Source organism: Pyxicephalus adspersus, chromosome 2 (genome assembly GCF_032062135.1).
Source record: "Pyxicephalus adspersus chromosome 2, UCB_Pads_2.0, whole genome shotgun sequence".
In the NCBI taxonomy this organism is placed as follows: Eukaryota; Metazoa; Chordata; class Amphibia; order Anura; family Pyxicephalidae; genus Pyxicephalus; species Pyxicephalus adspersus.
The window spans coordinates 14,849,077-14,860,971 of record NC_092859.1 but is presented as its reverse complement, the minus strand read 5'-3'; the positions used below and the strand labels follow the sequence as shown (position 1 = coordinate 14,860,971).

Sequence of the window (11,895 nt, the reverse complement as noted above, 5' to 3'; positions counted from 1 at the left end):
GTTTTTATGGTTGTACTATTTCCTAACCCTTGCTAAATCCAGAATAGTGTCATTTATTTGACCTCAATAGCAAACTGAACAACCAAAGCCTAAATACTCTGTCACCAAAGACTTAGATGGGGCCAAACTTTTATTGCAACAAAGACCTTGCCTGCCATAGCAGCCTTACCTGATCCATTTTCACACAACTCTCCAGAGCACTTTTTTAAGGTTTTATAGACTGGGGAAGGTATTAGAATCGCCCTTAGTGACCTAATAATAGCAATCGCACTTCACTTTCTAATATCAAACATCAGACAACATACCAGTGCAGAGGGCATCACCAGGACAGGACAATAGGTGGAAATAAAAATTAGATTGAATCACACACAGACAGCTAAAAAAAAAAAAAAAAAAAAAAATTTATGTTGCCATCTCTGCCCTCACTGGAGACATTGCCCATTTGCTTCTGTCTATGACACCCAGCAGTATTCTCCCAAGAAATGTTTCTTAAGCTGGGTGGGAAAAAGCTGTAAGTGGGTGATGGCCCCCGTATTGAGACCCAACTTTGCATTAAGGACCCAAAAACTGCCAAGTGGTGCTCCCTGCTGGGGAAAACACTGCCCAGTCATCAGGACAAGAAGTGCTGAAAATCAGGTTGTAACCCTTCCCCAGTCTATCCAGAACTATAAAGTATTGGCCCCAGTTGAGTTTCGATCATCTTGTAGTTGACAATATACTTGTAGTTGCACATCTTGTAGACAACATCATCTTGTAGTTGTAATAGCCAAATACATGCACACTTTGGTATACGTTTCTTGGATACCTCGCAGATGTAGACGGTAGATGATGTAACAGAAAAAGCTAGACAATCAACATTCTTTTTAGACGTCCCCCAACAAGATGACACCTTCAAAGGAAGATTAAGAAGGTCAGCAAATCAAGCATTGTGTCCATAGATATTTCACTGGCTCCTCTGTGTAGTAAAAAAAAAAAGGCTTCTAATTCCAGATAAGCTGCCTCAGAAGAGTTTGTTGCGTCTTAATCTCTAATGGTGACAAAAGGCCTAGTCTCCATCTCCCTTACCAATTTAGAGATAATGTAAAAGTGACTTTGGCCACCTTGCTGGTTATTGGGACCCTAAAGAATCTGAAGCACAATTTAGAGGTCATAGTTTTAATGGATTGATTCTGCCGTCCTCAGTTTACAGTTCTGAATACCAATATAAATAGTAAGGTACACTCCAAAAGCAGTTAAAGACATGAAAGTTTTTTTCGATTTTCTGTAACCTAAGATGACAATTTGAAAAAAAAAAAAAAAAAACAACACTTCTGCCATCAAGTTAACATTGAAATATTGTTCCTTAAACTAAACCTTCAGACATGTTAAAAAAACAAAACAAAAAAAAAACATTTATTGTAATGGACACGTCCTACAGGTCCTTCTGTATATGACCCTGGGCTCCCCAAATTTTATGGTGCATGCTCAAGAGCTTGGGTCCTCCTTCCTCTATAAGTCACAATTAGCCCATCATGATTACAGGCAATTCTCAGCAACCAAATATGAAGCAGAGAAGAGGCAGTTAGGACAACAGTTGCATACGAGATTTGCAAAAAATTGCAAATAATATATTTAGCTCAATTTGATCTCCAATACACACAGCCTCAATGGTTTCTGTTTGAGATGAATGACCTTTTTTGATTATAACACCTGATTCAATAAATGAAAGCCCTTCTGTATAGGTGAAGTGAAGTTGCATGCAGTGAGACCTCTCCATATAATTACAGCAATGGAGCTGAAGCAGTATTCATTTTTGAAAAAGTCGAAATATTTTTCGAAAGGGCGAGCATAGCGCACTAAGCCTAATGTATAAAGACCAGAAAATGCAAGAATAGAGCAGCTGCCCAGAGAAACCAACAGTGTGTCTGGTACTCCTAACACAGGTTTTTCTATTTTGGTGGCTGTATTATTAGGCACAAGTATGGCCTGATCAAACAGCCAACCACCATCCAGCTCTGTCTGAAGCCAACTGCCAATGTTTTTTTATATAGAGTGCTTTAGCCCACGCTATGGCAGAGCTCATGCTGACAAACAGCACTATTTTAAAAATAAGCGTAAGAAAGACATAGAAGTCCATCTGTCATTCTTATGTAAAATGGAAACTCTTATTTGGCCAGCTGAAGTTACTGAGTGCGAATGTAACTGATCGATTCATTAAAATCTGGTATCTCATAAATATTAGAGGAGGTGCCAGCTGCTTCATAATGGAATCCTAATCAGAAACAAGCTCAGTGGAGAAATTTGAAACTGTACAGCAATAACTAAAACAGGATCATTCCTAGGAGTGTGCGCAGGATGATAGAATGATGACAGGAACCTAATAACATGCACAGTTCTATGCAGCTTGATGCCAAAATACTGCAACTAGCCACAAATAGTCTGAATCGAGGAGATCATGGAACTGGTGCCTAATACAATATGGTAGAAGCAAAAGCCACAACTGGCATTCAGAATAAGAAGCTAAGCAATTTTCTACTGGAAGAGGCATAAACAACAACATAATGGTATCAACACATTCCTACTTTGCTATTAGGGCTTATATTCAATAAGGTTCCTCACTGCCATGGCCCCATGCTCTGACTCTTACCGGGGAGAGGTTTATAAGTGCTGCTACAAAACACATGTGGCAGGCAATTTAGTCTTGTACTAAATGTTCTGAATGTTACAATGTTTGTGAAAACTGCTAAAAAGCCGAGCTAGTTTATAACAAGCCCCTGACAAACAAGTAAGATTCTAATGCATGCCTAAATATTGCAAGTATGGGCATCTATAGGAAGCATTTATTACAGACACCAGGTTAGCACCTGATCCCAAGTGCATCTGTCCTAATAAACTCTCCCTAGAGTCAGAGAAGAGATGACTGCTAATCCAAGTCAGGAACAAATACCCAGCTGGCGAGCCAATACCAACTGGAAACCATATTCACTCCAGAGAGCAAAAGTCTTTATTATGGACACTTGCATTAAATTTTCATTAATATTAATGCACTGGGATGGGGGGGGGGGGGGGGGGGGGGGGTGTTCACGTTGAGGAACGTTTATGAGTACGAGCCCTTAGTCAGCTTTTACATATGGGGGAATATACATGTAATCCCTATATTACGGAATACCCCCATTCTTTCAAGCGGATGCTTTACCATAAAAATGTTCAATATTAATACAAGGCTGATGTAACCTGCTACACATTACATCAGTATATAGACTCTCTCATACCTGTAACGCTGAAAAAGAATCCCCAGGTATTTTAAAGCCTAATCTATCCCTTCCCAGCTGCCCTACTGCTCCTTCCCCACACATGGTTCCTCATTTCCAATAAGGGTAAGGATTCCCTGTGACAGAGGATTCACTCTGTGCGGAGTATGATGTGGATGCCAGAATCTGTAAACACAGGTCCGCTCATTTCTCCCGGCCGCAGAGCGAAGGAAGCGTCTTCGAATGGTTTTTGCATGGCCCCTGCAGAACACAAAACAGTTACAGGCAATTAGGTAGGAAGGCAGCATTATGTTTTCAGGATGTGCATATGGGTTTAAAAATCATAAAAACTGAAAATAAAGTTGCAACATTGAGACAGTCTTAAAGAAATACTAGTCTTTAATGCAAACTAAAGGCATATACACTATAAAGCTTTAGGGAAATCAATATGGGACAAGTAGTGTGCAGGAAGCAGAAAGAGGCTGGACTATGGCTCATTCTAGAATTAGATTATAGATCTGCAAGCACGTGATGGTACTTTTGGGTGCCTATTATTATGGCATCGACCATGGGAGCCTTGGGAGTAAACGAAAATTTCATTTGAAGCCAGTAATTCATGATAGAAACCTGAATCTCTTACCAGTCTTGCCAGTTTAGTGATGTACATGATTATCAGTGCCACCTATAAAAGGCCAAACTTTCTATGTAATAATAGAGCCACCAGAATCTTACATCATTGCTTGTAGACATGATCAATATGTACTAGCAATACTCCTCATCTACGGATAACATGTCGACGTGTTTATAATGAGCACTTTTCAAGCCATAACTTCAGCTGTCTTATGTCCTAAAAAGGGTATGGATGGGCTCTAGTCACTCTGGGTCAGCACATCTCTGCAATCCAAACACATTTCCACATTTACAAACTCTCCAGACAGAACAATACCTGTAAATCTAACTTGTTTGTCAATACAGGGCCACTGCTGCATTGAAATTGTGTTGTCAGCCCTGCCTACTGGACTACAGAACTAACAAAACAATGCTGCTCACACCATGTATAAAAGTAAATTTTGGAAATGTAGTTCTGGAGGTATCCCTACATTATTAGGAATTGAAATCTCAGCAGCTGCTTCTGAAAGAATTTGGTTAGCCTGGTGGTGTCACTGGATATAAAGAAAGGCATTTCAGGAAGCAGGTAAATGCAAAAGGAATATTGGAACATCTAAATCTAAACAAAAACACAGTGGGTTTGGTGGTAACTCTGAGCCCTATAAAAAAATTGTAATATAGAAAAGGTTTAAGGGGTCAAAGAATTCATTTAGAGGCATAGCAGAAATTAACACTTACCCCTCGCAAATGATCCTAAATCTCCTCCAGCTTTAGCAGAACTGCAATCGCTGAACTGTGAGGCTAAAGCTTCAAAATCCTCATCACCAGATTTGATTTTCTGTATATAACCTAAAAGAGAACAAAGAAAATATCAATAGCTTAATACAATGAAATACCTGTATAATTTATGTTGTGTTGTACGAGTATATTTATTATTGCATGGTACACTCATTTAAACTAATTGGGCAGCAACCAAACATTTAAATTTTGTACTTGTACTGATTTTCTTGCCACTTAAAAAGATGCAAACACATGTGCTCCTTCTTACAGCTGTGTAACATGTTTTACTGAGTATTGTGGCAATTGGTGTACAAAGGGACTTTAATGTCAAGGCGAACTAACAATATGAAACAGACAGGTCACAAAGTCCCAGCATTCATTTCACATGACTTCAGTGAACTTTTCCAAGGACATTTCTTTCTTGGAGATCCAGCGGGACTACAACGTCCTACCTTACATGAATGTACTGTTACAATGCATTGGTGGTAGCTGACTAGAGAAGGCAGTTTTGTGTTCCAGTATGACTGCACCCCTTGTGCATCCAAAAGACATGTGATGATAGCTTTGGAGTGAGGGAACTCAAGTGTCCTGCACAGAGATCCACCCCAACTTTACTGAATACCCTCGGGATGAAATTAAACGAGACTCGTCAAACATCAGTACCTGACCTCACAAACATGACTATTTATTTCTGCTGAATGAACAAGAATTCCACAGTCATTACAAATCCTTGGGACAAACCTTCCTGGGAGAGCAGGTCAATATGGGGACTTTGGAATGGGATGTTCAGGTATTGTACCTACATTTGTAAGTGGTACTGTGGGTTTACATCAACGTGAACTCTAAACCTCAGACAAATTTTATACTATCACAAAAAAACAAAATCAGTCAAAACGCTGTTACTTTTTGCAATGAAAAAACCCTACACAGCAAAACAAAAGCTTTGCTGTAGGGCTTCGTTTTTTATACATCCGATTTTAAATGCAGCTAATAAAATTTCTGTTTTATTTTTGCAGCAGCCCACGGTATAAATTATCATGCTGTGCTCACTCTGTTTTTAAGAAAGTGGATTTATATCCCACTGTTCTTTCTTTTTGTTACCTACAATTGTGTTATAGGCCTCCAGTCAGCTTCAAAATGTACAGAAAATAGAATAAAAGATTTATATTTACAAACATTTCTAAATGAGAAGTCAACTCAAAGAATCCCTCAAAAAATGCAAAGTCTGCTTGTGTAACTGGCTAACTGCTTTTCTAGAAGTCAGCACAAAACTACAAAATATTTTTTGGGGGGCAAGATCCTGAGGACCTGTGTCAAAGGCTTTCATTTATCAATTTTGAGATGCTCTTAAAAAAAAAAAAAAGACAGCAAAGGTTTAAAACGAAGGCCGATCCTTCGCTATTCAGAAATCATTAGGACATGGTAAGGGGAAGCATGCATTTACTTTGTGGCTCACACCTATAATAAAGGATCCATAGAATGAATAAATGAATATATTAGGAACAATTACAGCTAAACAGTTCCATACAGTTCCAGTACCGCTACACAAACATTGCATTACTCTTCTGGAACTCCACATGAATAGTAACTAATCAATACTGGGTTCTACTTAAAATTCCAAGATTAGGAAGACCAAAAATAATGCACAGTGGTAGTTTATATCAAAAAGACGACATCAGACATTTGTTGCCCCAGCATTCCCAGAACCAATTGTATCGGGCAAACAGAAAGAATTTTCTTTAATTTAGTGGACCAAGCTGAAGAGATGCAAAGTGGCTGAGCAGAAACAACTCTGATAAGGGCTGGGTTACAGAAGATTCATAAAAATCTTCCCTAGCATTAGGATTGTTTTTTGTCCGTGGATCCGCCAGGACGGTTGTTTGGACGATGGATGACGGGTGCTGTACACGCCAGATTCTTGTTCGATATCGGCCCTGAATCGATTATCGGGCGAGAACCATTGGACATGTGTACCTAGCTTAACACTGGAGAGACAACGTGAGGGGATTGAAGGTCTGTCAAGATAACCAAGTAATTAGAGGGCCGCACCAGAATCCTTTATAATAGGAGCAGCAAGACTGGAGGTAAGGTAATAGGCTGCAGGGACCAAAACTCTACTGCAAGTAGTTACAGAAGATATCTATGTCATACTGCACTCTGTGTGAAGGTGGCGAGGGTTTGCTTTCTCAGGTCAGAGCCTCAATTACATAGATATACAGCTATGACATTGTAGGTAAATTATCAAATTACCATTGTCGAGTGTCTGTGCAGTAGTAACTGGCAGAGTAATGTAATACTTTCCCATGTAAGTGGGATGCAGCAAGTAGCTTAATTGCCTTGTTTATTCTTAGAGACAGGAGAATTAGCTTGAGTGTCATTTTGTTATATTCTTGGTTTGTGATGTGCCGCAGGATTTTTTCAATGTAAAAAATGTGCCATGGCTAAAAAAAAAGGTTGAAAGACACTGCTTTAGTGTATAGCGTTACATGTCCATAATGCTCAACAATAAGAAGGCCATACAACAGCAGGGAATAATGACCATCACTAGCTGCCTCCTGGGAAGATGTACAGCAGCAAAAAAACACAAGAGGTTAAAGATTTATGGGAAATTAGGCCATCAAAGGCATGATGCCAGACAGGGCACACACACTATCACACAGCATCATTTTAGTGAAGATACTGCTAAAGGATTCCTGATGATGTTCTCATAATGAGCAGTCATCAATATCCTTTTATTGGTTACCTACCATTAATAAGTTCTAAGGCCTCATCTTTGCTGCGTGTGATTCGATCTTGCCGCCACGATGAAGGACGCCTGGACTGGTTATGCTTCACCAACAAGTGAGAACATCGAACTTTTGTAGGCTCTCCTTGCCCATTCTTGCCACCTGCGGTGGGTCGCTCCCACTGGCTTGCATTAGTCATGTGGTTGAAATAGTAAACACGTCCTGTACAAGAAAAAAAAAAGGGGGGGTTCGTAAAAACTGTATACAACAAACTCTTTTTGTACCATAGATTTGGAAAATAAATAAAATGACAATATATGGTTACTTTATATAACACCAAAATTAAATATTTGCAATTTTTTTTTTTTTGACCAGCATGAGCTACATTTTGACAACTGCCTATGCAACAAAATATATATAGCATTTCCCAGCTGTCATGTTGACAGCAGTGACCACCAGTAATAATGCTAGAAAACAAGAAACAAGAGTAGAATGTAACATCCCACATCCTTGAGAGGTAGCTGTGTTTAAAATTGATGCTACCGTGTTTCCCCGATTTTAGGACAGCCCCATTAAGTAAGCCACCCCCGATTTTTAAAAAAATAATTAAAATAGGACACTCACCCGTTTATAAGACAGCTCCAGATATCTGATCCTGCGTGTGTAGAGTGATCATGAGTGACTTTCAACAATAAATGTGTACTGTAGTCTTCTTCATGGAAAAATAAGACATCCCCTGAAAATAAGACCCAGGGCATATTTTGGCATTTCAAAAAATATAAGAGAGTGCCTTATAATCGGGGAAACAGGGTACCAACACCCTCTAATACAGACCCTAGGTTTCATAGACATTTTAAAGTAAACCAGATGAAACAAATGTATTGTCTGAGCAAATCAAAGCAGCCTACCAAACCTTTACTGTAAACGCAGAGGTGCTTCTGAGCTGTTAGAAACCAACTGAAACTCTGGTTGCTTGGTGATCCTTGAAAAGTATAGAAGAGGGCAGTGATAAACCCGAAATGAATAGGTGACTTGTCTATGATAAGAAAGAATCCCAATCTGGGTACAATAAGAAAAAATTACTTGGAATTATATGTAAGAGGGGCTTGCAAAAAAAAAAAAAAAAATACTAAGTCTAATTTTAGACACATATTACTATAGTTCAAGTTGGGTCTCCCCTCTTCCTCTACAACTATTTAGTGTTTTTATTCGGGATAAAAATGGAGAGCTGTCACGGCAGATGGAGGTGATGTGTTGCTTTCATGTGGTATGGAACTTTTAAATATCTTTTTTTGTATTTTGCATATGCAACTTTTTTTTTCTGAAAGAAAATATGAGCTCCAGTCCAGGAACATACCGAAGTGCACTATGTCCTCACAACTTTAAGAACAGCCTGCATTTTTCAAGCTGAAGTTTCTGGTAAACATATAAATGCAAGCTAACACACAAACAGTAAAGGCAGGATCAGCCCCAAGGAGGGAACAAACATTCCCTCATGGCTCCCAATGGCTGGCACCTTCCCAGTCACTGGCACCACAGCCCAGTGCCTTAAAGAACTAATGTCTGCAGATTAACAGTAGGCAGTGGTGGCCAAATGCGTATCACCACCCCCATACATTCTCTAATGCAGCTTTTCTGAAGGTTTTTTTTTTTTTTTTTAACATGGTGGAACCCTTGAAGTTACTGTCAGGTCTTCAGGAAGCCTGTTCTTTAATTACTATATCCACAGCTCACAGGAAATTATTCTGGTGGTCAGAAGGAAGAATGTCACTATTACAGGTAGCAAAAAGAAAAACAAACAAAAAAAAACATTGGTATCAATTAAACAAATTAAACAGACCTGCTATTTTCAAATTGGTGAAGGAATCCCTAGCAACCTCTAGAGGAAGCCTGATGGAGAAATGCTGATCTCTTGGTCTGCTGCGGGTGGGTGCTACATATTGCATCTCCCCCAATGCAGCAGTTTTTGCCTTCCTCTGGATCAACTATGTCCATAGGTTTTTATCTGGGAAATATTTATTTCCCTAGTGGTTGAACTCAATGAACTTATGCCTTTTTTTTTTCCAACCCAGGTATGTAACAAAGAAGGTGCTGTAGCGATCAGACAGACGTGGCAGTGACCTTCCCATGCCTAAATATATGAGAATGAAAATGGCTGAATACGGTGAAGAGAAGGAAAGGAATGTTCAGCCGGGGTTGCTGTAAGGAAACTTGTTTTTTTGTATAGCATACAATTTCATCATAGATAACACAAGTTTCAGAGGCTCCTCTCACGAATAAATAAAATCTGACATTATTTACATGCAACAATTGAAAATAAAGAGACCCTGTCTGAAACACATCCATGCAGCTTCACCTTGGAGAAGAAGTCTAAATACTTACGCCTTAATCAATAGGAAAGCAAAATTGTTGTCGTGCTCATGGATGACCAGGGCCCTGGGCAGAGTAACAGCTTTGACCCGCCATGTTTTTGGCTGACATGGCCTGCAAAAGGTACAGAAGGAGCCTTTCTATTTGCATTACCCACATTGGGATGGATACTCCCATCAGATGACAGAATCTCCCTTGTGAAGTAACAGAAGTGCCTAGATTCAACAGTGCCATATTCCTGATTCAGTGCAGAAGCATGAGGGCTGTAGCTGAGGGCCCCTGGATTACTGCAGGAGCAGAACGATTGTATAGGGCCCCTGCGTTACTGCAAGAGCAAGAAGATTATGGGGGGGAGGGGACCAGGCCATCCACTGTGCCCTGGATTACTGCAGGAGAATGAGGCTTGTACCTGGGGCCCCTGACCATTAACTGAATCCTAGGCTCCTGCCAATGGTTACCTTATGGATGACCCGCTTAAAGCGTACCTAAACTCAGAAATGTCACTTCTGCATAAAAGGGTACACAACCCTTAAAGGTAAGGTAAAAATCCAATTTTTTTTTTTTGGTACAACACCCTTTCAAAAAAAAAAAAAAAAAAAAAAAAAAAGAAGCAGCACCACCCCCTGAATGGTAGTGCAGAGTCCCCTGGGATCCCCAACCCAGGTGCGAGATCAGGTGACATAGGATGGAAACAAAACTTACCGATCTCACTAGGCATGCGTGAAATTGGCAAATTTTTATCTTTGCGCAAAAAGGAAGAACCCGGAGGAAGATGGCGGCGCCCAGAGCGCCAGCTCCAGGACGATGAAGGACCCGATGCAAGACACCCGCGGATAGATTGGACTGCCCTGCGGGATTGGAGGTGTTTTTTTGGCAGTTTTCAGTTTAGTTCCTCGTTAAGATTTAGGCACTGTTGAGGACACTTCATCCCCAGTCAGTATTGGACCCCCCCCCCACACAATTTTATGAAGTGGTTCCTCCCACCTGCATTGATGGAGCTGGCAGCAGAATGAACCAAGTATATCTATGGGGGGAGGTGGAGATACAGTATCCGACCCACCAGGAAGTGTGGGAAGCATGCAAACTTCCTGGTGGAAAGAAAAACATGTTTTTTTTTAATAACTTTTAAACCAACGCTGTCTCAGGCCTGATATACATATATCCTATGGCTGATACCTAGGTCTTGTGTGTGTTTTTATTGCTTCAAACTCCACGGCGCATTTACTCAAACCCCCACACTGAAGTCTCCCTGAGACGAAATATTCATTAATCGGTATTCATTATAACGATCGTTACAGCATCACGCGTTCACCCGCCCCCTCACAGTTCGGTCACACTCCACATCTGCGAGATTTGCAGTAACTTCGTTCTGTGCGTAAGTATGGCGACAACTGCGAACAGAGAGGCGCAGGATCACCCCCCTCCCCCGGTCCTCGTTTACCGGAGCTGCGGCTCATCCGTTTCTCCCACCCGGGTGGAAGCTTCTCCTGATCCGCCATCTTCAATCCTGCGTCAGTCTAAGCTCCTCCTCAAATGGCGTCACTGTCAGCTCGACGTCTGTCACTGGCCGGACGTAGCCATCACGTGCGTAATGACGACATAGCGTGTGGTAAATAACACTTAGCCGACGTCTTGGATGAGACGATAGAAGAATCGAGCGGGAGAGAGGGAGTCCAACCGGACTTCATGGGGGCGGAGGAAGGAGTAAAGGGGGTGTGGTTAGAAGTGCGTGTTGGATGGTTAAATGCGCGCGATTTTCTGATCACATGATGTTACATGTTATGAATCCATTTTAGTTATGGCTTCAGCTTCCCTGGTGGTCTAGTGGTTAGGATTCGGCGCTCTCACCGCCGCGGCCCGGGTTCGATTCCCGGTCAGGGAAAGCTTGTTTTATTTTTAACTTACTCATAATTACTGTTTTTTGTCCTTTTTTTCAATTTATATTGATGATTGAAATGACTTGTGCATTCGCCTAATAGGAGTTTTAACACACCTGTGTTGTGCCAGCCCTAAACTGTATGTTTCCCTTTCAGTTGTCAATGCAAAATGAAAAAAAAGTGCACGTGTCACTGCAACACATCTCATACACGTTACTCTGTGTGACAGTGTGTATGTGTTGAAACTGCACCGATTTGTTCACTTTTATTGTTGTTAATATTAAACAGGATTTATATAGCACC

The 11,895-nt window shown here is 40.7% G+C and overlaps 1 protein-coding gene and 1 non-coding gene across 2 annotated transcripts; one reads left to right on the top strand and one right to left on the bottom strand.

The window, feature by feature from the left end:
* Window positions 1–3,041: 3,041 nt before the first annotated feature.
* Window positions 3,042–11,302, bottom strand: PIN1 (peptidylprolyl cis/trans isomerase, NIMA-interacting 1). Its single transcript, XM_072399647.1, has 4 exons — window positions 11,157–11,302; window positions 7,367–7,567; window positions 4,578–4,688; window positions 3,042–3,491 (listed from the first exon to the last, which is right to left on the bottom strand). The coding sequence occupies exons 1-4, from the start codon at window positions 11,212–11,214 to the stop codon at window positions 3,382–3,384; spliced, it is 480 nt and encodes a 159-aa protein (XP_072255748.1). The 5' UTR covers window positions 11,215–11,302; the 3' UTR covers window positions 3,042–3,381.
* A 223-nt stretch (window positions 11,303–11,525) lies between these two features.
* TRNAE-CUC (transfer RNA glutamic acid (anticodon CUC)) lies at window positions 11,526–11,597 on the top strand. Its single transcript has one exon. It is a non-coding gene; the product is annotated as a tRNA-Glu (tRNA).
* Window positions 11,598–11,895: the final 298 nt, after the last annotated feature.